The 27116-nt window shown below is 42.0% G+C and overlaps 2 protein-coding genes across 10 annotated transcripts in view; one reads left to right on the forward strand and one right to left on the reverse strand.

Moving 5' to 3' along the window:
• On the reverse strand, positions 1-10913 carry adpgk (ADP-dependent glucokinase). 4 transcript variants are annotated; one of them, XM_021565239.2, is made up of 8 exons: positions 10811-10913; positions 8603-8828; positions 8223-8448; positions 7098-7160; positions 6746-6866; positions 6361-6557; positions 6151-6249; positions 1-5905 (listed from the first exon to the last, which is right to left on the reverse strand). In XM_021565239.2, exons 2-8 carry the CDS (start codon positions 8812-8814, stop codon positions 5339-5341), a joined length of 1485 nt encoding a protein of 494 aa, XP_021420914.1. In that variant the 5' UTR covers positions 8815-8828; positions 10811-10913; the 3' UTR covers positions 1-5338. The 4 variants fall into 4 exon arrangements, with proteins under 4 accessions (XP_021420914.1, XP_021420922.1, XP_021420896.1 ...); XM_021565247.2 differs by lacking the exon at positions 10811-10913 and adding an exon at positions 10517-10626 and having other exon boundaries at positions 1-5902; XM_021565221.2 differs by lacking the exon at positions 10811-10913 and adding an exon at positions 10517-10626.
• Positions 10525-27116, forward strand: part of kcnj11l (potassium inwardly rectifying channel subfamily J member 11, like) — a 27311-nt gene continuing 10719 nt past the window's right edge. For 2 of the 6 annotated variants that reach the window (XM_036950598.1, XM_036950628.1), the window contains exon 1: positions 10525-10662. The gene's annotated coding sequence lies outside the window, so the exon portion shown is untranslated. Of the gene's footprint in view, positions 10663-19396; positions 19648-27040; positions 27101-27116 lie in introns of those variants that run through there. The other 4 variants (XM_036950616.1, XM_036950603.1, XM_036950612.1 and 1 more) reach the window with 4 other exon arrangements.

Here is a 27116-nt window from a genome sequence, read left to right on the forward strand (position 1 = left end):
AGAATGCTTCTTTAATCATACCTGGTAAATACTAAATTATCTTTGGAAAATTAGTAGTAAATAACCTATGCTCGCATCTACATCTAGCCACTGCACCTTGAATATTGTTATTGGTGGTAGTATCTGTTAGCAGGAAGTAACCACGATATGTATGATGTCATATTGCAGACAAAAATTTGTGAAACCTACTTATGCATATAAAGGTGTGGTTGATGGCAGCTACACCCACATTTGATCATAGCTCCATCCAAGGGGCAACATCCTCAATTATGAGTGTCAATCAAACGGTAGGATGTGAATTTATCGAACAAAAACAGATGAAATCAGCAAAGGAAGTAGGCATATGTCTCACCAGCCTCAGAAGAATGCCCTCAAAACCCTAGCAACCCTTGAACTGTATTACCAAACCATTGTACCTAACATTTTCACTGCAATGAAAAGGAATACTCAATTTCTTACTAAATGCATATTTACAGTAACTATTTCAACACAAAGCTGTCAAAGAAGACTGGCACATTCCCATGATCATACAATAAAGCAGTAGCTTGGTCAAGCAGACGATAGAATTAGGAATTAGAATACTAGAATGGACATGAACCTTCTCATGACAGTATAAAACATCAGCCATTTTGGTAAGGGAGTTGGTCAACCATGGTCAGCCAGTGCTGTGATAAGAGCAGGGGAAGCTGTTGAGGGGAGGATGGTTGGTGATTGATACCATTCCATTCAAGCCATTACTATGAGCAGATCCTCCCCATTTAAAGTGCCACCAGCCACCACTGGATACGCTATTGTGTAAAACAATGAATTTGAAGATTATCTGCACTGTATGTTTGTTAGCTAGCCAACCAGTTTTCTAATTAACATTCCAAACAAACAATGCAGTCAATCCACAGCCATACACTGTCTGAAATCAGTTGATGATATGAAGTTCTCATAATAACACTCACAGCTTTCCAAGAAATGTGGACATTTACGGTCGGTTTACATATCATAGAGGTTATTTATACAGAACATTGGAATAAAACCAGTATAAACTGTATTTATAATTATGACAGTATTTTAGGTTGACAATTCTATTACACAATTTCTGATATCGCATGCCTTTTATGTTCCTGCATAGGTACAAGCAGGAAACGCATCACCTATGCCTCTTCTGCCATTCATTCGAAATATATGCGGTATAAAGGTCAAACGTACTCGACCAAAACAATGGAATTGCCATGGAAACGCGTGGGGGGGAAACAAAGACTCCTCATTGACCCCCAGCAACATTAGTCTACATTTAGGCAATTGTTTGTGTGTATTTCACACTATGTTGAGGTAAAAATCTGAATATAATGCTTGTATGGATGCCAACCCCAACACATGTTCATGTCATCGTTACCGATCAACTGCATTACAGTTAAAAACGACCCACTACCAACAATGATTTCTCTATGCTAACCAGTTTATACGAACGGGAGTTCGCATTTAGCAGTCACTTCTAAACCTGAAAAGGGACAGCCTCTACATACAGCAAAAACAGCCAAATGTATCAAAATCGGACTCAAGTAAGGACATTGTGGGCCTGTTACAATACATAAATCATGACGGATTTGAAGAACCTCCAAATTGTTAGATCAGATTTGTTGATTGTGCGCCATTCTGGTCAATGGAACGTCTGCGTTCAATTAACATGAACCCATTTCCCGCAACTAGAGTGGTTTGGATTTCTCCCTGACCAAAATGGCTGCCATTATCATACCATGATGGAACTTTGAGGGTTCATGACATAGGCTCTCTAGTAATTTAATAGGATCTATATGAAGCAGACTGACCGCTATGCTCAAGTTTCATTTAAGTGAAACAATGTGAGCTATCATAAGCTTTGTCTGGTTCCACCAGGCTAAGAAAGCAATGAGATTCGAGACAAATAAGTTCTGCATAGCTTATGATTGCTCTGTTTTGTACCATCCCAATTCTGTTTCGCAACAACAAAGCAAAAATGTACCTTGGGCATCAAAACAAAAAAAAATATTTCCAGTTCTTTATAGCAGTAAGGTAAGTGATGTTTGAGCATGGATGGTGCGTTCAAATACTTTTAAAATGGATCTTTCCTCTACTTAATTACTCCAAGGTCACAAGTGATGTGAAACCAATAAACATGGCGTATACCAAGACGTAGAAATGATGGGCTCCATCAGTTACCAGGAATTATTAACATGTTGAATTGCCCATGTGGCATGTCCTACATAGGATAAACAAGACAGCCATACATCTTTACAAATTAGCTGGGGGGGAAAGCAGCAACTCTAAATATTAATATTATGTAGTATTCTATTGCTTGACTTTACATAGTGGCTGGACACCACACAATCTGCACTTGATGCAGTTGTGAGTCAAGGATGGGCTTGGAATGCTTGTGTACGTCCGCCATTGTGGACTGGAGATTAACATAGTACTTTCCGGCTGCGAGGTGGATGTCCTGACAGCAGCAGAGTAGACTACACAGCCGTAGAAGTACATCTTTGCATTATTCATTGTATCATTCAGTCAGACTGGCAGAAGCTAGAGCAAGCAGCTAGCCAGAGGACAACAGCAAAGTACTAGATCGCACTCTCGTCAGATGTGCTGAAGCACTACTGGGTCTGCAGACTTTCAGCACAGTCTGCTGTGTGCAATGTCCAACAGCACCCTGTCAGTAACAATCCGTCTTTGTAGGAGTTTTAACAAGGGGCTTCATTAGTTGCAGTGTAACAGGTATAATTTACATGTTTACTTGTAAAGTTGATCAAAATAGCTGAACAAAAAGTGACAATTCACAATAATATGAAGTATTTCATTGGCACACTTCACCCCTCATAGTCTGCTTGACCCAGTTGTGAGTCAAGGATACAGATGGGCTTGGAATGCTTGTGTACGTCTGCCATTGCGGACAAGAGATCCAAATATTATTTCCGGCTTAGGTGAATGACAGCTGTAGGAGTACAGCTTGTGTGTGCTACTGGCATTCAAAGTATTCAAACAGAGAGTGACAGGGCAAACAGCTAGCCAGAAGACAGCAACCAAGTACTAGAATAGATAGCAGTCTCATCAGATGTGCTAAAGAGTTACTACTGCAGCGTTTCCCAACCCCGGTTTTCGGGACCCCAAGGGGGTGCACGTCTTGTTTTTTTCATAACACTACACAGCTGATTCAAATGATCAAAGCTTGATGATTAGTTGATTATTTGAAACAGGTGTGTCGTGACGGAGCAAAAACCAAAATGTGCACCGAGTTTGGGAAACCCAGTCTGGGTGAGCAACCTTCCATACCAGCCTTGTCTGCTGGGCGTGTCATAGGACACAGTCCTCCATAGTCACAACCCTTCCTACTGCACTTTGTGTGTATTGAACAGGTCCTATCAACAGGTCCTATCATCTGCATGACATGGAAACTTGTAAAGGCTCCATTAAAAAAGGGGACACTAAGCTTGAATGAAGCCCTAAACTATTACCCCTTAATTTAAGTAATAGGTTATCGCGCCAACCCAAAATAACATTTGTTTTTGCTTCATCACTGTTTTCATTGATGGATTAAATGTATTCATTTGGCCAAATGAAAACTAAATGACCAAATCCCCAAAGAAAACTGTCTGGGTGGTTAACTTCTAGCTCCTGCCCCAGTTTGCACAGGTGTTGTATTGATTGTAATGAGGGGATGTAGTTGTGAGATTATACGACTTTTTTTACATTCAGCATCACTATGTCAAGGGAAATATAGTATACGTTTTGAAAACATACTTGTCCACAAAAAGTGGTCTCTAGGCACAACTTACCCTAAGTGGGTGATGATGCTGGTAGGGCAATGTTAAATTCATGGATGGGAGTGTGGTATATCGTATATGTTAAATGTATGCCTACATTGATATAGATCTCTCTGTTCAATACCACTTACTATTCAATTTCTTAAGCAGTTGTCTGGGACACGGAAGTAGTTTTGATGTGCCAAATCATAGGCATGTTCTCTGTATTTGAGGCTACTAAGCCCATAAAACTGGTCCGCAAGATTCTTGATATGTTTAGCAAGTCAGACTCCATGTCGTCAGATAAGACCTTGGTCACATTCCCCTGCTCAGACATTGCACGCATCAACCAATGTTTGCGTGCCACATCAACGGTGTCATTGACTGACAGATTGCTATAACATGTGTATATAGCTGATATATAAAATACCTATCCAGATCTGCCAGGTAGCAGCAACACCTGTGCAGAGGAATGAGCCTTGTGTATAATGCCTGGTGGTTATTGATATAGTTAAATCAATATTTATGCATAAAAGCTTTTCCACCACCATTTCTCACATAACACATTTTATAGACACAAAAAGATCCCACCTTGTCTGGCATATTTTGTTTTGTCGACATTTGGAAAGTTTACTAAGAAATGTGGTTTTCCATCAGGACTGTCTTTTTTTTCCCATACGAGTTCATATGCATGACACATTGCTAAAATACTATGCATATTGTGCATAAAACTAACCAAATAATCATAATTTGTATGGGGTATGGTAGTGATTGGTTCAATTTACCTCGAGGCAAACATTGACTATATTAGCCCATATACTGTAGCTACAAGGATGCACTTTAATGCTAGGCTTAGGACCTCATATTGCAGCTTATAGAAATGGAAACTGATGTATAAAACAATCTACTTTGGTTTAGATACAAACATGAAACCTATGATGATACACAAAATGTATAGTTTCCTAGAAACAAGGGGTGGCTCAACTAACCATTTGGCTCAACTTACCCCATTTTCCCCAACTATAGTGCTTGGATGAGGGAGCTTGTTCTGAACAGGGTCAACAAGAAAAGATTATTGAAGGAAATTGAACTAAGACTCAGCAAGATGATGTGAAAATAAACTTCCAAAAGAGTGTGATGCAAGAGGCTGAACTCATTGGCACTGTTCAGAATCTACATATGTGCACAGGAGGTTGCTCCTCTATTGTGCAGCGTGAAAGCTCAAACCCTGTCTGAAATCGCACCGCTACTTATGGAGACCATATCGCTGAATGTTTTTCCATTTCCCCCCTCCAAACCAAACTGACAAGCAGCTTTGGCATTGTCTTTGTACACAAACATTTACATAGAATTTTCACAAGGCAAATGAAATCAGAGGTAACCCAGCACAACTCCTTGGAGTTACAGAAATGGCTTAAACTGTGCCCAGTGCAAAATACTTAGCTAACCAAGGATCAGAATTTCAACCCAAGAAAAAGCTACAGTACAGGTAAAGACATCACTGGTTGGTTGGGGAGATATGGTGCACACCACCATACAATAAAAGAACAAGAGTGCAACAAAAAAGGACCTCACAAAAATGGTAGCTGTGGCCTGATCTCAGAGTATACAAGCCCCTCTGCTGAGATGGCGTCCCCAAGCCCTACTGTCCGGAGTGGCTGCTTGCAGACCAGCACGGGTGCAAGGTGAAAGGTCACGTTGCCACGGTGCCAAACAGTGACAGGCTCAGTTGGGTTCAGGGACAATTTCTCTCTAGGTTCGCCGTGGGAGCTGTGGAACTCCAGCGGAGCTCTAAGGACCACCTTACTGGCATCTATGCTTTGGAGGCCGCAGGCCTGGATGCTGGCCACACGGGCCCCTGCTGCCACGGCGGCCACCTGGTTGGCCCAGTGCCCGTCCACAGTGGCAAGGACATGGTACGCCAGAGTGTGAAAGTGGATACGCGTGAGGTCAGCCTCCGACTCGGGATCACTGCGTCCATGCTGCTCAAGGACCCACAGGAGGATGTCACTGACGCGGCCTACATCCGGTATGCCCCCCCAGGAGGCCAGCTCAGCGTGAGGCCCTGTGCCGGCCTGGGAGAGGAAAAGTAGCTCCTGCTCATTCAGCCCGATGGATGTCACTATGGGCATGACCTGCTAACAGAACACAACACCAAATCGTTTATTGTATGCATCAGCTCCAATACATTACTTTATTACGCAACGCTATAATCCACTTTAAATTGACATTGCCTATTTTGACGACATCACAACGTCCAAATATGATCAAATTTGATAGAAATCCCGATTTTAACCAGACTGCCTTTTAATATTCTTTATCTTTGTATAATTTAAGTTCTGCCAAACTTGTATTTTAGATACTGTTAAACCTACACCTTTACCTCTTGCATGATGCTGTTCATGTAGTCTTTGTCAGTCATGCTTGCTAGCTCCAGGTGGACGGGGACCGCATTGCGCACGTCAGAAATGGCCGCCACTGCCTGAAAAGGTTCAAGCAAACCATCTCAGTCTATACAAAAGTTTAACAAAACTCTGGTGAGAACCCTAAATGCGATATACTATTGTGCTGTTGTTTGTGCTTTGCTACGGACCTCTTTGAGCCTTTGCTCCCACATCTGCCTCCCCTGGCCCTCCATCATGTGCAGACCGGACAGGACCACCAGGTCTGGCTGGAACTCATCCAGGCTGGCCACGAACATCTCCAGTGCTCTCATCTCCCCATTGGACACGTCATGGGAGAAGATGAAGCGGTTGGCTTGGGGAGCCCGTGTCGCACCCCACTGCTCCCCTAGATAGAGGCGCAAAAGGACAGACTTATGCATTTTTTACAAATATTTTTAATAGTGGCCAACAGTGTAGTTAGGCTACCAGAGGTAAAGAAATACAAATAAGGAATGTGTTTCCATTAATCACCTAGCTATTAAAAGCTTGTGAAACCTATTTTTAGTTGTCGTTCAGGTTGCCTTTGGTCCTTACCTGCTTTGTACTCCAGAATTAGGTGATATTCATCAGTCTCCTGCAAGGACTCGGGGGGTACAACGATTTGCTCGTCCAGCATCTCATGTAGTTTAGGCCCAACAGGCCCACATAGCAGAACCTATTAAAAGGCAGAATCATCCACCGTCACTGACTTCAGTAATATAGACGTAGGGGACATTTCAAAAGTTAAGCAATGTCCTCAGTTCCTTTTAAACAAACTGCCACAGTTTCTCAGTGCCAAAAAAACACAACCCTGTGCAGATAACCATTCAACAGTGGCTGAACAGTAGAAATGGTACAAAATGTATGCATTCTAGTGAGGAGTTTGAGATTAAAAGTGCTAACCTACCATCAGCTGAGGGTATGTGGCAAGTTTCTGTCCAATGAGAGCAGCATTTCCTCCAACATATAGCTAATTAGTGAAAGAGAGCGAGGGAAAGAGAGAGGAAGAGATAAAAAAATGAGTTGAGGTTTATCAGTGAGTCTGATAATAACCACAATTGCACCAAGAGATAGCCCAGCAGTGAAATGATTAATTACCGTTGATCACGTAGAATTAAATTTGACACAGACACTCAAACCTCTCTGGATGGAACCTTTATTCAAAAGGAAAAGTGCTTCGTCTTCAGGGGGGTGAAGCCAATTACAGATGCCAAAAATACATGCGATATCAAACTTTCAGGGTGAGCTTGAACTGATTTTTTCAAATAGACCTTCAAATTTATCAGTCTGTCTGTGGAGACATAATTCCTTTGTCTGCTTTGCTCCCAACCTCACACAATTTATTTTGCCCGTTTCTCTTCCACGTTGTATTGCCTGGTTCAGGATTTCACCCAGTAATCTTCCGGCTACTTGTCCCCACTCTCTAACCTCTTGACTACCTACTGCCCCTTCACCTATTCAATCATGTTGGATTGGTGATGATTACCTCAAGTACAGAAAGGATGATGCATTTCAAATGGATACAAAAACTTGAATTAGGCTAAGTTGGTTTCTGTTAGTGTTAACTATCTGATGTATAGACAATGAGAGTGTGAAACCAAACTAAGGGTTGGGTGATATATTGTTGATCTGACCATAGGAAATCCTTGTGATACTGTTTTGCTTATACTGCTGATATTTTAGTTTCACTCATTTAGGTACAGGATGAGGCTTGATCAAGATTAGATGTGAAGTGTATGCTATCTAACAGTTTCCTGTTATTGTGGCCAACTGAAATTCACAAACGCTGTTCAGCTCTCATAGTTGATGAATAACCATCAAAAACAGGTATTCCGACAATCCTGTCATGTCAGATCAGTGATTAGGTCCATTTAAAAAAGGGGCAATCAGCAGTTGCTTATCCATTTTTGGACTCGTAAGTTAATGATATGTACCCATTGATTTGTGAAGAAAATAACTTATATAACCTTGTTTCAGGATCATAGCTTTCAAAACCCTGATATAAAAATGGGGATAAACACTGTTAACTTGCCTGAGCACCAGGGTACTCTGCAGCGGCCCGTGCAATCCTCTGGAAGACCTCTTTGTCGGTGAAGAAACGCTCCGCCGCGGACCCCCTCTCCATGTAGTGGATGAAAGCCTCTTTCAGGTCCTCTTTAGAGTGTAACACTTCATGGTCACGGCCCAACCCAGGATCCACAGCCAAAGCCTGTAGCAGCCCTATCCCCGACACCACAACATCCACACATGCATTCACCCTAAATGGAGGAAGCCAGAGAAAAAGTAAACACGCCGAATACGCACTACCATTTCACTTGGGAAGTTCAGCGTTTTGTTGGAAGAATGATGAAAACCAAAACAGCAAACTCTAAATCATGACACCATGAATGCTTAGTTGTCTCTGAAACTCACCCTACTGCCACTCTGCCCCACTGACTGGCGGGGGCCGTTATTAGGGTCTCCCAGGCAGTGGAGATAACCTGCTCAAAGGTTGGGTCGCCCTGAGTGGATGGATGAGGCAGGGACAAGTACTGGAGAACTTGTTCAGGCAGCTCAGGGTTGGTGTGGTAGAAGTATCCAACGGCCAAGGCCAACAGGGCAGCTCCCGCAGCCTTCCGCCACATGTTTTCTCAGACTTCTGAAATATGAGTGCAAACACACACATGCATAATACTAAAGTAAGCAAGTAAAGATACTTGCTAAATGTACACAAGTCTTCCCATCTGTCATTTTACAACATATGATGCTAAGTTTTGCATTGTAAATCAAATCAAATTTGATTTGTCACATAAACATGGTCAGCAGATGTTAATGCGAGTGTTGCAAAATGCTTGTGCTTCTAGTTCCGACCCTGCAGTAATATCTAACAAGTAATCTAACAACAACTACCTTATACACAAAAGTGTAAAGGAATTAATAAGAATATGTACATAAAAATATATGAATGAGCGATGGCCGAACGGCATAGGCAAGATGCAGTAGATGGTATAGAGTACAGTATATACATATGAGATGAGTAATGTAGGGTATGTAAACATTATATAAAGTGGCAATGTTTAAAGTGGCTAGTGATACATTTATTAGATACATTTTTCATTATTAAAGTGGCAAGAGATGAGTCAGTATGTTGGCAGCAAAATGCATAATACCTGCAGTATTTCTGTATTTTGAAAGTTATACATCTTAAATTTGATTGCTGACATGAAAAACATTTTGGGTCTCTATATCAAGAACGGACTAACGAGACAAATTTCGCTGCCATTTCCTGGTTCCGAAGATTCTAATAGTTCGCCTAATTTAAGTTCTTGACAAAGCAAGTATATTGTAGAAAATCATTGTACCATATAAACAGCTGTGAAATATTTTCAATAACCAAAAATATTGTATTTTCTGCGGTTTGATGCTGGTGTACAAAAGTAAGACGCAAAAACTAAACTTACGAACTGGAAGCATAGAATAGCGCACATAATAAAGATCTGACGCATCTTAGACGTACTTTCAATGAGATTTACAGCTCTATAACTCACATTTCTATTCGAATTTGATCGGGTTGCCCAAAAAGTTACATATTGTAACTTTAACAACCTGCTATGTTTTTGTGTGCGCGAAAATAAGGTTGTCTAAAAATGTAATAAGCAGTGGAATTGCAATGGATACGCACAAGACTCTCACATAGTGACAAATTAACTAGCTAGCTGATGTGCGAAATGACTTTACAGCTATCAAGGTTAACAGGCTGAATCATGGTAGCTAGCTAGCATCAAAGTTAAACAGTGTCATCGTTGCAATAACTTCCATATTATTAGTAGCTAGCTAACTTTAGTTATCCATTCGTAAATCACTTTCAGACATGGCTAGTATGGCAAAAGAGGTTATAATTAGGACGAACGGCTAGCTAGTTATCAATGAAGTTTTTGACGAGTATCAAATGTTAGCTAGCTTGATCGAATAGCTCTGGGTCTAACGTTACCATTGCTGAGCTGGCTAGCTCACGCACTCCAATGGAGCTAAAAAAGCTACACAAATTGTTTCTAGTAAGCTAACGTAATGCCTCCACGGTTTGGTTACGTTATACCCAACATACTGACAACCACTGTCAAACTTGCGTTATCTCCATTCAAACATTGTTAGTTTGCTAGCTAGCACTGTCAGCATCCTATCAAATATATTTGTTAGCTAGCTAGCTAGCTAATTTAGCCAGCTTGCTTGACAACTTTTAAGACAGACCCAATCAAAAACATGGTTGGTAGCTACCTGGATAGCTGACTTATCTTGATAGCTGGAAACAACTATAGGCCTGGCTGGGGGGAAAAAAATGTTACGAACCAGGATAAGTTGGGTTGAAATTAGGGTCTGTCTGTAGTGTAGATGATGATATCCTGGAACTTGGTGTTCAGACCTCTGAGGTATAAAGACAGTTCAGACCCGGCGCCACGTCTGAACTCAAGGGCAGAGCAGTAGGGGAGAGTGGGGTAAGTTAAACCACCCTTGTTTCGGCTTCTTCTTGTGAATTTCCGGCCGACTAGACGCTTTTTAGAATATTGCTGCATTTCTCAGTTCTGAATGTGAATTCCACATTGGTACGAAACCAACAAATAAAGGGGAATGGGAAAAACTTACCCTGCACCTATACACCATCCACCAGGGGTGCAACTTTGGTTTTAGTAGTGGAGGGGACATAACATTATTATTATTTTTATCCAGTCGGATAAACACTCCACACAGCTTACCCCAACTCTTGGAGGTATCCGCATGGTCCTAAAGCACACCATTGCCTAGTTTTGTATCACATTACAATGATAAATCTGGTGGGGGGATGCAATTTCAGAATGTGGGGGGGACATGACTTCTCCCGTCACCAGTGAAAGTTGTGCCCCTACTATCCCCCCCAAACCAACCACCTTATCCCATTTCTTGGCCCTAAACAATCCTACACCAGGCCAATGGCTTGGAAGGATGGAACTCCTTCTCTCAAAACTTCCTGTAGATATTCTGCACAAAAATGTCTCACACCCAAATATTTTTCTGCTGTTGCAACTACCACATCTATCTTCTGTGATTTCGGCTCTATCAGTGCAGTGAAGTTTGTCATGTAAAAATCTTCCCAATCGTTCTGATTGTGACATCATGTAAAATCTCTCACAGCATGCACATATTTTTGTGTGGATGGCTGAGCTCCTGTGAATGTCTCTCTCTGGACCTTGAAAAACTGTTCTGTATGAGTGGTGATGAAGGCCAAATATAAACCTAGGCAACAGTACCACCATGTGGCTGTCGCCTACCAGTGAACACCTGACTGATGTGATACCAATGCCCGACTAACTTCTGCGTGACGCCTGCGTGAATCAAAGTCCCTACGATTGAACGTGTTACTAATATGTCGTCATACCAATGCTTTAATAACATCTGCAAGTTAATAAGTCATAAGGAGCATCGTTTATATTGATATTCATTAAATCTTAAGTTTTTCCAGTGCAAGTCAACATTCCAATGTAGCCACATTGAGCTATTGTGTAGCCTACGGCTTGTGTATCACGGCCATTCTATAGGTAATCTGGCTTTCCCTCAACACCTCATGGGATGGTACGTTATCTCGCAGACTGTGTTGTTACCAATTCCCAGTACGACAGAAAACCAATTAGAGTGGTGTCAATGACTTTCGCTCAAATAGAGTAGTTCATAGAATTTCCCAGAGGGTTCCTGCTATCTGGGATCCTTGGGATGTCCCTACCTCAATCAAGTAGAGATGTAAAATGGTTAAGGTAAGGGTTAAGTTTAGTGTTAGGTAAGGGCTAGAGTTCAGGGTAGGGACATCCAAAGGAATCCGGATAGTGAGAGACGGGCACGGCATTTGAGAGCTCAGCGGCGACACAAGACATTTAATGTTTTTTATTTTTTATTAGAAATAACAATGGCAAAAAAAATGTTATCTATGGTGGTTGTCGTGACTTGACTTCTAACATTTATTTGAAGACTGTTATTTATCTAATCAACCTAAAAATGTTTAATTGTTACCTGATTTAAATGAATCCTGTAGCAATTAACTCATTGGGATCTGGGGCAACACGAGAGTGGTTCTTTAAAGTGTTACCATCTCCCGAATTAAACTCTAAATGTCTTTACCTATCACATCCATAAACAGTTAACTTATTAATCATAACCTCATATCATATCATCATTCTGAACAGTCGTAACCTCCTTGCATCTGCAAAAACCTGAGCTTTACTTAGGATTCAGTACTACACATATTGGTTTAATTGTTTATTTACTAGCTAACTAGCAAAGTAACACAGGATAAACATACACACTTAATACGTTAAGAACAGGTCCCTAGCGGACAGAGAACAATATGGCTGCTTGTTACAAAAGATATTGAAAGGGCGAGAGAGAGCCACTTAACGTTGGTACATTTTAGAAACTACTCTCACTTATAGCACTCCTATATGAACCGCAGCCCATTTGGAGTAAGAAATCATGAATGTATTTATGTTAAAATCCTTTGTTTCTCTCGGTGGACAGGGCTTTCTTGGAAAGGGGGTTGGGTGTTGATGTTGTGTTGATGGTTCCCAGTGGGGTGATGAGAGTAGCGTACTACGGTGGTTTGAGCAGAGTAGCATGATTCCACTTCAATTCGCTTTTCTAGATACTTTACTTAGGACAGCTAATCAGCCGTACCAGTGATTGTCCGGGAGGTGACTTTATCGCTCTCTACCTTGTGTTGAGATTCAGAGTTGAAACCACTTTAAACGTGAGCTGCAGCTCCAAGTAACTCTGGTCTGATATGTTAATTGTTAACCCATCATTTTATACAGTTCAATCTAAAGGGGCGGTTTCGTCAGGCTGGCATGCTCTCTGACCTCACTAAAGGGGGCGGTGACAATTTACTGTGCACAGTTATAGAAACGGTTTCCTCTTATAGTTTCTAAAATCACATCCCTCTATTAACAAAAATACTTTCATCATTTTTCATATAGCATGCACAATGCAGAGGATGGAAACTTCGTACATGTAGTGTGTATACTTTTCAAGTTACAGTATTTCCTTTATAACCTTTTTTATGACTTCACAAAAAAACATCCAAAATGACAAAAGTATTTTTAGGTCGCCTCTGACCATTCTCTGCGGTCTATGTTAGAAACATTTTTCCAGTAGTTACTTTTGAACTTGTTAGAGTTTTGGCGGGAAAAGTCTTCTTAAAAGTGTTTCACAAAGTTCTTGGTATATGGAGGACTATGAGTGGCACTGCCATGCCTCTGTTGTGTTTGACTTAACGAATCCAACGTGTTTTTCAGTGTGTTCATGTTTTAATCTCATTCACACATTTACAGCATATAATTCCAAAAATAAACGGTCAGCTACTCTAGTAGTGTGCAGCCTTATTTTCCCCACCAAAACTAAGTGTGCAAGGTTGATTCAAATATTTAAGGTGACCAGGACATGAGTGTGCCCTAACAGGGTGAGGTCAGAAAGTAGCCAGTGGTGGCTCTAGTTCTTGCACAGCTAGCTTGCACAGCTAATTCATAATCATTATCAGCTCTACTAGTCCCCACTAAGGAGCCCCACCATCTACAGTGGGGCAAAAAGTATTTAGTCAGCCACCAATTGTGCAAGTTCTCGCACTTGAAAAGATGAGAGAGGCCTGTAATTTTCATCATAGGTACACTTCAACTATGACAGACAAAATGAGAAAAGAAAATCCAGAAAATCACATTGTAGGATTTTTATTGAATTTATTGGCAAATTATGGTGGAAAATGAGTATTTGGTCACTAAAAACAAGCAAGATTTCTGGCTCTCACAGACCTGTAACTTCTTCTTTAAGAGGCTCCTCTGTCCTCCACTCGTTACCTGTATTAATGGCACCTGTTTGAACTTGTTATCAGTATAAAAGACACCTGTCCACAACCTCAAACCGTCACACTCCAAACTCCACTATGGCCAAGACCAAAGAGCTGTCAAAGGACACCAGAAACAAAATTGTAGACCTGCACCAGGCTGGGAAGACTGAATCTGCAATAGGTAAGCAGCTTGGTTTGAAGAAACCAACTGTGGGAGCAATTATTAGGAAATGGAAAACATACAAGACCACTGATAATCTCCCTCGATCTGGGGCTCCACGTAAGATCTCACCCCGTGGGGTCAAAATGATCACAAGAACGGTGAGCAAAAATCCCAGAACCACACGGGGGGACCTAGTGAATGACCTGCAGAGAGCTGGGACCAAAGTAACAAAGCCTACCATTAGTAACACACTACGCCACCAGGGACTCAAATCCTGCAGTGCCAGACGTGTCCCCCTGCTTAAGCCAGTACATGTCCAGACCCGTCTGAAGTTTGCTAGAGAGCATTTGGATGATCCAGAAGAAGATTGGGAGAATGTCATATGGTCAGATGAAACCAAAATATAACTTTTTGGTAAGAACTCAACTCGTCGTGTTTGGAGGACAAAGAATGCTGAGTTGCATCCAAAGAACACCATACCTACTGTGAAGCATGGGGGTGGAAACATCATGCTTTGGGGCTGTTTTTCTGCAAAGGGACCAGGACGACTGATCCGTGTAAAGGAAAGAATGAATGGGGCCATGTATCGTGAGATTTTGAGTGAAAACCTCCTTCCATCAGCAAGGGCATTGAAGATGAAACTTGGCTGGGTCTTTCAGCATGACAATGATCCCAAACACACCGCCCGGGCAACGAAGGAGTGGCTTCGTAAGAAGCATTTCAAGATCCTGGAGTGGCCTAGCCAGTCTCCAGATCTCAACCCCAAATCTTTGGAGGGAGTTGAAAGTCCATGTTGCCCAGCAACAGCCCCAAAACATCACTGCTCTAGAGGAGATCTGCATGGAGGAATGGGCTAAAATACCAGCAACAGTGTGTGAAAACCTTGTGAAGACTTACAGAAAACGTTTGACCTCTGTCATTGCCAACAAAGGGTATATAACAAAGTATTGAGATAAACGTTTGTTACTGACCAAATACTTATTTTCCACCATAATTTGCAAATAAATTCATTAAAAATCCTACAATGTAATTTCTGGATTTTTTTTCTCATTTTGTCTGTCATAGTTGAAGTGTACCTATGATGAAAATTACAGGCCTCTCTCATCTTTTGGGAGAACTTGCACAATTGGTGGCTGACTAAATACTTTTTTTGCCCCACTGTACAATGCCTTCAGAAAGTATTTATACCTCTTGACTTATTCAACATTGTGTTGTGTTACAGCCTGGATTGTTCTCACACACAGTACCCCATAATGAGAAAGTGAAAGCACATTTTTGAAAATGTTTTGAAAATGAAATTTACACCTTTGAGTCAATATTTTGTAGAAATACATTTGGCAGCGATTACAGCTGTGAGTCTTTCTGGGTAAATCTCTAAGAGCTTTCCACACCTGGATTGTGCAACATTTGCCCAAATGTATTTTCAAAATTATTCAAGCCCTGTCAAATTGGTTGTTGATCATTGCTAGACAACCATTTCCAGGTCTTGCCATAGATTTCAGTACATTTAAGTCCAAATTGTAACTTGGGTACTAACTTGGGAACATTCACTCCAGTGTAGATTTGGCCTTGTGTTTTAGGTTATTGTCCTGCTGAAAGGTGAATTAATCTCCCAGTGTCTGGTGGAAAGAAGACAACCAGATTTTCCTCTATGATTTTGCCTGTGCTCAGTTCCATTCCATTTATTTTTTTTTATCCTGAAAAGCTCCCCAGTCCTTAACCATTACAAGCATATACATAAAATATGGAGCGTGGTATTGGATTTGCCCCAAACATAATACTTTTATTCAGGACAAAAAGTTGCTATGCCACATTTTTTTGGTAGTTTTACTTTAGTGCCTTGTTGCAAACAGGATGCATGTTTTGGAATATTTGTATTCTGTACAGGTTTCCATCTTTTCACTCTGTCAATTAGGTTAGTATTGTGGAGTAACTACATTGTTGTTGATCCATCCTCAGTTTTCTCCTATCACAGCCATTAAACTCTGTAACTGTTTTAAAGTTACCATTGGCCTCATGGTGAAATCCCTGAGCGGTTTCCTTCCTCTCCGGCAACTGAATTAGGAAATATACCTGTATCTTGTAATGACTGGCTGTATTGATACACCATCCAAAGTGTAATTAATAACTTCACCATGCTCAAAGGGATATTTAATGTCTGCTTTTTTCTATGTTTAGCCATCTACCAATAGGTGCCCTTCTTTGTGAGGCATTGGATAACCTCCATGGTCTTTGTGGTTGAATCTGTGTTGAAATTCACTGCTCGACTGAGAGACCTTACAGACAATTGTATGTGTGGGGCACAGCAATGAGGTAGTCATTCAACAATCATGTTAAACACTTATTGCACACAGAGTGAGTCCATGCAAATATATTATGTGACTTGTTAAGCAAATGTTTACTCCTGAACTTATTTAGGCTTGCCATAACAAAATGGTTCAATCCAATCCATTTTAAATTCAGGCTGTAACACAACAAAATGTGAAGAAAGTCAAGGAGTGTGAATACTTTCTGAAGGCACTGTATGCTGCAGTGTTACCCAGAGTAGAGGGTTCAGGTATATGCCCATTTTCCGTGAATACATAATGGTCCATGTTAGAAAAGACACTACTTAGTAACCAAGTCATTATTACTTGACCCCCCACAACAACAGCTTCCCAAGCGCCGAGTGTTGCAGCCCCCGACACCTCTCCATAACCTGTATATGTATATGTATGTGTGTACAGTGCCTTCGGAAAGTATTCAGACCCTTTGACCTTTTCACCATTTTGTTAAGTTACAGCCATATTCTAAAATGGATAAATTCATTTTTTTCTTCATCAATCTGCACACAATACTCCATAATGACAAAACAGATTTTTAGAAATGATTAAAACACAATAACAGAAATACCTTAGGTCGAAAGGAATTGTCTGTAGAGCCCAGAGACATGATTGTATTGAGGCACAGATCTGGGGAAGGGTAACCAAAACATTTCTGCACAATTGAAGATCCCCAAGAACACAGTGGCCTCCATCATTCTTAAATGGAAGAAGTTTGGAACCACTCTTCATAGAGCTGGCTGCCCTGCCAAACTGAGCAATCCGGGGGAGAAGGGCCTTGGTCAGGGGAGTGAACAAGAACCCGATGGTCAGTCTAACAGAACTCCAGAGTTCCTCTGTGGAGATGGGAGAACCATCCAGAATGAAAACCATCTCTGCAGCACTCCACCAATCAGGCGTTTATGGTGGTGAGACGGAAGCCACTCATCAGTAAAAGGCACGACAGCCCGCTTGGAGTTTGCCAAAAGGCACCTAAGAGTCTCAGACCATGAGAAACAAGATTCTCTGGTCTGATGAAACCAAGATTGAACTCTTTGGCCGGAATGCCAAGCGTCACGTCTGAAGGAAACCTGGCACCATCCCTATGGTGAAGCATGGTGGTGGCAGCATCATGCTCTGGGGATGTTTTTCAGCGGCAGGGACTGGGAGACCAGTCAGGATCAAAGGAAAGATTAATGGAGCAAAGTACAGAGAGACCCTTGATGAAAACTTGCTCCAGGGTGCTCATGACCTCAGACTGGGGCGAAGGTTCACCTTCCAACAGGACAACGACCCTTAGCACACAGCCAAGACAACGCAGGAGTGGCTTCGGGACAAGTCTCTGAATGTCCTTGAGTGGCCCAGCCAGAGCCCGGACTTGAACCTGATCAAACATCTCTGGAGAGACCTGAAAATAGATGTGCAGCAACGCTCCTCATCCAACCTGACAGCGCTTGAGAGGATCTGCAGAGAAGAATGGGAGAAACTCCCCAAATACAGGTGTGCCAAGCTTGTAGTGTCATACCCAAGAACACTCAATGCTGTAATTACTGCCAAAGTACTCTAAGCGCCCAAGTGGACTTATCTATGCAGCAGAATACCACACTTAGGCACCACCTGGAGGAACTCCAGAACAGTCACGCGGTACAGCATGACTACTCAGCAAAGCAATCAAGCTCACAACCAGAGCTTGGTACACAAAGAAGTGAAGACGACAGAAGGTTTCAGACTTTACCTCTCTCAGGTGCCCCTTCAGTCTTTTCCTTTTGGCCATTAGGCACCAAATACTATGGCGTCTCCTCGCCAACAAAGCCAAAGCTTGGCTTCGACTCTTGGCCTTTCGGCCCAAAATTCAAAACAGGATGAAGACAACTCTCTCCGCGCACTTGACGAGGAACACCTTGAGGGGGGTTGAGGCTACGTGCAACACTGTACGAGGCTGCCCGATCAGGAGACAAATCAAGTTGTAAACTTCCCCACAAGAAAAGAGAGGTGCGTGCGGACAAGCCCCTCGAAGGGTATAACCTTAGAATACACCTTGAGATATCACTGAGGTGTCACTGAGATTTCAACACATGGAAGGGAATCTCCAAAACACTCTTCTGATGGTTAACACACATGCTGCTAATAAATAGAATCCTCCATTCAGGAGGAAAGTTATTAGAAGTCATGAACCATGATCACACCGCATACGACTGGTTCAGTGCTTATAGAGTACTTCCGTCGTGAGGTTAGCTCCTCCGTGGATAGCATAGCTATGAAATAGACTCCTATTGCCACTACAGTGGTGTAAGACACATTGACTAGTAGTAAAACCACTACAGGTCCCCTTGGCATAAGGCTTGAGGTCGGCACCGATTCTTACTGACACACAGTCATTGACATGGAAATGATCTGATGACGTCAGACTCATTCTGCCCAGGTTGCAGCCTTCCAGGATACTTGGTTTTCTTGCCCTTGACATGTGCGCTTGTGCAAGCATAAACACACATGCCCAATGTAACATTTAATGAGGATTTATACTAGGATCACTTAAAGGTCTGAGCAAAATAACGGTTTTGGTAGTTGATAATAGACCCTGAAGCCCTTTGACTACAGCTATATTAATCGCCAGTTTCTCCCCAGAGGTCCATAGGTCATCCTTGTAGACTGTACGAAGCTAGTGCATTACAGCTGTAGACTTATCATGTAGTTATCAACTTAGGATAGTGCCCTAAGCAACACACCGCTAATTAGGATCGCCCTAGATATACAAAATGCCATGATAGAGTCATTCAGCCAAGACTGTGGACGTATATAGAAGAGATGATTAAGGTGTAGTAACTATATTTTGTATACATTTTTTTTGTTCTTTTTTTTTTTTACACTTAGGAAGTGATAAGACCACCAGTTAGTGCCACAATGCTGCTCATTTGAGGGGGAATGTAGTGATGTATTGCATGAGTGTTGTGCATTATTAACGTCTGTCTAAGTTACTGCCTAGATCCACCAACCTGGACAACCGGATGACGGATCCAGAACGATGATCCACAACCAGGACATCCCATGGCCATTCTTGTGGGGGTCTACAGCTTGCAGAAATCCTACCAGGTTAAACCATCAGAGGGGGACTCTCATGATGATCCACAAACCAGGACACCCTGTGGTCATTCTTGTGGTGGGTTGCAACTTGCAGAATCCTTCCAAGATTGAATCCACCAGAGGGGGACTGTCGTGACTGTCCTGTGAGGCTCCAAATAGGTCAGATCAGCGTTGCAATAAATAACTTAAACCAGACCCCCCCGCCTCACCCCACAGAGGGTGGAGGAGGGAACTGGTGGGGGTTAACACCTCACACCCTGTTGTAAATCAAGGACAGAATACTCAGACATCCCTCTTCAAATTCTCCCAAGGAATGTGCTTAGTTTTAAAGACAGAATAACACAATACAAAATGTACAAGGGCTACTTATATGCAGGCAAAGGTGTTTGGGTGTAATCATGTTGGCCATATTGGATTCAGAATAAAATGTGTTTACACTAACAGTCTCTATAGTGTGTTTTACACACTACTGAAAATATTTCTCATTTACACAATTAATATTTACAGGTGATTTAACCTTCACAAATGTTATTATGGCAGCCATATTGGATTTTGGATGCCAGCAAACTTGATTTGAAAGTTTTGGAAAGTCTATTGAACACTCATCATGAATATTCATAGTTGATATTTGCACCTATTGTATCTGTTTACAGGTCTATATTTCAAATAGACATGAAGATTTCCTAATGCTGTCTGTGTATCTAGATCTGACAACTGACTACTTGCATTCCAAATTTGAGCAATATCAGATGTTGCATGTAGAGTGACCACGTCCCGGATTGTCCGGGACAGTCCCAGATTTTGGCCCTTTATGCCTGCAACCAAATAATCATGTCCCGCATTTTATCAACAAATTCAAACACCACCAATTTAGAAAAAAAGGTTTGTCCCTTGTTTCAGTCAGACATTCCAACCTGTCTCTTGCATTCATGTTGCACTTATGAAAACACATATATCATAAAGATGCGGTACTGGTGATGTTAAACACTTCTCAAATCGTTGTTGAGATCTGATATTAAGTGCAACGCAAGATGAGAAGTAAGCCAATGTCATAGGCCTGTTACCAACCAATTTTTTTCTTATACTTTCAGGCTAAATTCCAAGCTACACTTGGGGAGGACAGTTAGGCCTCCTGACAACGTACAAAAAGCATGGTTCTGATCAAGAGCTACACTGAAAGATATAAGTTAATTTCGTCAAACTTGTGAGGCTCTCCATGCTCATTAGTTGTTCATTAAACATATTTGCTGCTACGAATTCTCTCAATCCCATTTTAAAAGGCTCCCATCCTAACTGTTTGACATTCCCTGAGACCAAATAGAAATGTTGATCAAATATTCCCATATTTTGCCAAATATTCCCATATTTTCATAAAACAGGCACACATGTGGTCTCTTGTTTCTGCATCACCAAAACATGTGTAAGGAAGGCATGAGAGCCAATTTGGGGCGGCAGGGTAGCCTAGTGGTTAGAGCATTGGACTAGTAACCGGAAGGTTGCAAGTTCAAACCCCCGAGCTGACAAGGTACACATCTGTCATTCTGCCCCTGAACAGGCAGTTAACCCACTAGGCCGTCATTGAAAATAAGAATTTGTTCTTAACTGACTTGCCTAGTTAAATAAAGGTAAAAAAAAAAATATTATGCTTGATGCAAAAAATGTGGTCATTGACGCCGTATTTATACTTTCTTTTGATACTTAAGTATATTTAAAACAAAATACTTTTAGATTTTTACTCAAGCAATACTTTACTGGGTGACTTTCACTTTTACTTGTGACCAATTTCGGAGACTCTGGAGGCACGCGGAGGCCAAATTGAGATTCGTACCGCATCACTGTTACACCAAAAACACCACCTCATTTACAGTGGTATAAAGTACTTTGGTGTATCTATACTTTACTATTTATATTTTTACTATTTATATTTTTGACAACTTTTACTTTGACTCTACTACATTACTAAAGAAAATATTGTACTTTTTACTCCATACATTTTTCCTGACACCCAAAACTACTCCTTACATTTTGAGTGCTTAACAGGACAGGCAAATGGTTAAATTCACACACTTATCAAGAGAGCAACCCTGATCATCCGTACTCCCTCTGATCTGGCAGACTCATTAAACGCAAATGCTTAGTTTGTAAATTATGTGCTGGAGTGTGCCCCTGTCTATTGGTAAATCTAAAAAACAAGACAATTGTGCCATCTGGTTTGCTTAATATAAGGATATGAAATTATTTATACTTTCTTTTGATACTTAAGTATATTTAAAACGAAATACTTTTTGATTTTTACTCAAGCAATACTTTACTGGGTGACTTTCACTTTTACTTGAGTCATTTTCCATTAAGGTATCTTTACTTTTACTTTTATGACAATTGGGTCATTTTTCCACCATTACTAATTTCTTATGAGATTTTATGTTGGTTAGCTGAATAGTCCCAAAAAAATGATCATGCTGCCAAAACTCAACAGCGTGGCACTAGGCAGAATGCGCTTGAATTTAAACAAAATACAGGAATTCTATATTGCTTTGTTAACACCATCTGCTCTAATTTGCTCACAAAACAGTAATGCAAGAAAATCTAAATGCATATGCAAATGCTGCCAAATATTTGTATTAATGTAGACTACACTGTCCTGCGAATGTCCTGCAAAATCATCCCGTTGTCCCGCATTTGGATATTTTGAATGTGGTCACCCTAGTTACATGAACTTATGTGGTCCACCCCCCCTCCAGCCTGGTCCACCCCCCCTCCAGCCTGGTCCACCCCCCCCCCCCCCCCCCCCCCCCCCCTCCAGCCAGATGCGTACAAAGCTCTCCCTCGCCCTCCATTTGGTAAATCCGACCACAACTCTATTCTCCTGATTCCTGCTTACATTCAAAAATTAAAGCAGGAAGCACCCGTGACTCGATGTATAAAAAAGTGGTCAGATGAAGCAGATGCTAAACTACAGGACTGTTTTGCTATCACAGACTGGAACATGTTCCGGGATTCTTCCGATGACATTGAGGAATACACCACATCAGTCACTGGCTTTATCAATAAGTGCATCGAGGACGTCGTCCCCACAGTGACTGTATGTACATACCCCAACCAGAAGCCATGGATTACAGGCAACATTCGCACTGAGCTAAAGGGTAGAGCTTCTTCTTTCAAGGTGCGGGACTCTAACCTGGAAGCTTACAAGAAATCCCGCTATGCCCTGTGACGAACCATCAAACAGGCAAAGCGTCAATACAGGGCTAAGATTGAATCATACTTCACCGGCTCTGACGCTTGTTGGATGTGGCAGGGCTTGCAAACTATTACAGACTACAAAGGGAATCACAGCCGCGAGCTGCCCAGTGACACAAGCCTACCAGATGAGCTAAATTACTTTTATGTGACTGTGTGATCACGCTCTCCGTAGCCGACGTGAGTAAGACCTTTAAACAGGTCAACATACACAAGGCGGCAGGGCCAGATGGATTACCAGGACGTGTGCTCCGGGCATCAGCTGACCAACTGGCAGGTGTCTTCACTGGCATTTTCAACATGTCCCTGATTGAGTCTGTAATACCAACATGTTTCAAGCAGACCACCATAGTCTCTGTGCCCAAGAACACAAAGGCAACCTGCCTAAATGACTACAGACCCGTAGCACTCACGTCCGTAGCCATGAAGTGCTTTGAAAGGCTGGTAATGGCTCACATCAACACCATTATCCCAGAAACCCTAGACCCACTCCAATTTGCATACCGTCCACAGTTGATGCAATCTCTATTGCACTCCACACTGCTCTTTCCCACCTGGATAAAAGGAACACCTATGTGAGAATGCTTTCATTAACTACAGCTCAGCGTTCAACACCATTGTACCCTCAAAGCTCATCACTAAGCTAAGGAACCTGGGAATAAACACCTCCCTCTGCAAGGAGCACCGAGCACACCCCCATTCTCATCGACGGGGCTGTAGTGGAGCAGGTTGAGAGCTTCAAGTTCCTTGGTGTCCACATCACCAACAAACTAGAATGGTCCAAACACACCAAGATAGTCACGAAGAGGGCACGACAAAGCCTATTCCCCCTCAGGCACTTCAGAGGGTAGTGCGTACGGCCCAGTACACCACTGGGGCAAAGCTGCATGCCATCCAGGACCTCTACACCAGGTGGTGTCAGAGGAAGGCCCTAAAAATTGTCAAAGACCCCAGCCACTCCGGTCATAGACCGTTCTCTCTACTACCATGGCAAGCGGTACCAGAGTGCCAAGTCTAGGACAAAAAGGCTTCTCAACAGTTTTTACCCCCAAGCCATAAGACTCCTGAACAGGTAACCCGGACTATTTGCATTGTGTGCCTCCGCCACAACCCCTCTTTTACACTGCTGCTACTCTCTGTTTATCTTATATGCATAGTCACTTTAACTATACAGTCATGAACATACTACCTCAATTGGCCCGACCAACCAGCGCTCCCGCACATTGGTTCACCGTGCTATATGCATTGTGTCCCACCACCCGCCAACCCCTCTTTTTACACTACTGCTACTCTCTATTCATCATATATGCATAGTCACTTTAACCATACCTACATGTAGTGTCCATTATTAAGTCTTTGAATGAAGAGATGGAGATAAAACTGTCCAGTTTGAGTGTTTGTTGCAGCTCGTTCCAGTCACTAGCTGCAGCGAACTGAAAAGAGGAGCGACCCAGTGGTGTGTGTGCTGGCAGAACGGGTGTTGTATGTGGAGGATGATGGCTGCAGTAGATATCTCAGATAGGGGGGAGTGAGGCCTAAGAGGGTTTTATAAATAAGCATCAACCAGTGGGTCTTGCAATGGGTATACAGAGATGACCAGTTTACAGAGGTGTATAGAGTGCAGTGATGTGTCCTATAAGGAGCATTGGTGGCAAATCTGATGGCCGAATGGTAAAGAACGTCTAGCCACTCGAGAGCACCCTTACCTGCCGATCTATAAATGATGTCTCCGTAATCTAGCATGGGTAGGATGGTCATCTGAGTCAGGGTTAGTTTGGCAGCTGGGGTGAAAGAGGAGCGATTTAGATAGAGGAAACTAAGTCTTGATTTAATTTTAGCCTGCAGCTTTGATATGTGCTGAGAGAAGGACAGTGCACAGTCTAGCCATACTCCCAAGTACTTGTATGAGGTGACTACCTCAAGCTCTAAACCCTCAGAGGTAGTAATAACACCTATGGGAAGAGGGGCATTCTTCTTACCAAACCACATCACCTTTGTTGTGGAGGTGTTCAGAACAATGTTAAGGGTGGAGAAAGCATGTTGGACACTAAGAAAGCTTTGTTGTAGAGCATTTAGCACAAAATCTGGGGAGGGGCCAGCTGAGTCTAAGACTGCATAATTTGCATATAAATGAATGAGAGTTTCCTACTGCCTGAGCTATGTTGTTGATGTAAATTGATAAGAGCGTGGGGCCTAGGATTGAGCCTTGGGGTACTCCCTTGATGACAGGCAGTGGTTGAGAAAGCAGATTTTCTGACTTTATACACTGCACACTTTGAGAGAGGTAGTTAACAAAACAGACCAAAGATCCCTCAGAGACACCAATACTCCTTATTGTAAGAGACCATATTTGTTGCACCCGTGAGTAAGAATGCCCACAGAATACGGTAATGTACTGTATTTTAGGAATTCTACAAAACTTGTCCTGAAACTCTACAGCAACCTACTGGCAACTAGCTGCCAGTAATTTACTGTAATTCAGAATACAGTACCATACCGCATTTTGGAGTGCCAAAAACCTCTTGAACACTAGTGTGTGCATGGTATTGTTGTTTCTCACTCATTAACATATTTTGAGGCATGTCTTGTGAGAGGCTATATTTGTTGCATCCGTTAGTGAGATTGCTTTATGAACTTAAGTGAACTTAACTTTAGTGGTTCCCTAACATTTACATTTGCAGTTGAAGTTGGAAGTTTACATACACCTCAGCCAAATACATTTAAACTCAGTTTTTCACAATTCCTGACATTTAATCCTAGTAAAAATTCCCTGTCTAAGGTCAGTTAGGATCACCACTTTATTTTAACAATGTGAAATTTCAGAATAATAGAAGAGAGTGATTTATTTCAGCTTTTATTACTTTCATCACATTCCCAGTGGGTCAGAAGTTTACATACACTCAATTAGTATTTGGTAGCATTGCATAACTTGTGTCAAACGTTTTGGGTAGCCTTCCACAAGCTTCCCACAATACGTTGGGTAAATTTTGGCCCATTCCTCTTGAGAGAGAGCTGGTGTAAGTCTGCTGGAGTCAGGTTTGTAGGCCTCCTTGCTCGCACACGCTTTTTCAGTTCTACCCACACATTTTCTATAAGATTGAGGTCAGGGCTTTGTGATGGCCACTCCAATACATTGACTTTGTTGTCCTTAAGCCATTTTGCCACAATTTCGGAAGTATGGTTGGAGTCATTGTCCATTTGGAAGACCCATTTGCGACCAAGTTTTAACTTCCTGACGGATGTCATGAGATGTTGCTTCAATATATTCACATAATTGTCCTTCCTCATCATGCCATCTATTTAGTGAAGTGCACCAGTCCCTCCTGCAGCAAAGCACCCCCCACAACATGATGCTGCCACACCCGTGCTTCACGGTTGGGATGGTGTTCTTCGGCTTACAAGCCTCCCCCTTTTTCCTCCAAACATAATGATGGTCATTATGGTCAAACAGTTCTATTTTTGTTTCATCAGACCAGAGGACATTTCTCCAAGAAATATGATATTTTTTCCCCATGTGCAGTTGCAAACCGTAGTCTGGCTTTTTTATGGCGGTTGTGGAGCAGTGGCTACTTTCTTGCTGAGCGGCCTATCAGGTTATGTCGATATAGGACTCGTTTTACTGTGGATATAGATACTTTTGTACCTGTTTCCTCCAGCATCTTCACAAGGTCCTTTGCTGTTGTTCTGGGATTGATTTGCAGTTTTCGCACCAAAGTACATTAATCTCTAGGAGACAGAATGCGTCTCCTTCCTGAGCTGTATGACGGCTGCGTGGTCCCATGGTGTTTATACTTGCGTACTATTGTTTGTACAGATGAACGTGGTACCTTCAGGCGTTTGGATATTGCTCCCAAGGATGAACCAGACTTGTGGAGGTCTACAATTTATTTTCTGAAGTCTTGACCGATTTCTGTTGATTTTCCCATGATGTCAAGCAAAGAGGCACTGCGTTTGAAGGTAGGCCTTGAAATACATCCACAGGTACACCTCCAATTGTCTCAAATTATGTTAATTAGCCTATCAGAAGCTTCTAAAGCCATGACATAATTTTCTGGAATTTGCCAAGCTGTTTAAAGGCACTGTCAACTTAGTGTATGCACACTTCTGACCCACTAGACTTGTGATAGAGTAAATTATAAGTGAAATAGTCTGTCTGCAAACAATTGTTGGAAAAATGACTTGTGTCATGCAAAAAGTAGATGTCCTAAACGACTTGCAAAAACTATAGTTTGTTAACAAGAAATTTGTGGAGTGGTTGAAAAACGAGTTTTAATGACTCCAACGTAAGTGTATGTAATCTTCTGA

The sequence above is a fragment of the Oncorhynchus mykiss genome, chromosome 2 (assembly GCF_013265735.2).
Source record: "Oncorhynchus mykiss isolate Arlee chromosome 2, USDA_OmykA_1.1, whole genome shotgun sequence".
Taxonomy (NCBI): domain Eukaryota; kingdom Metazoa; phylum Chordata; class Actinopteri; order Salmoniformes; family Salmonidae; genus Oncorhynchus; species Oncorhynchus mykiss.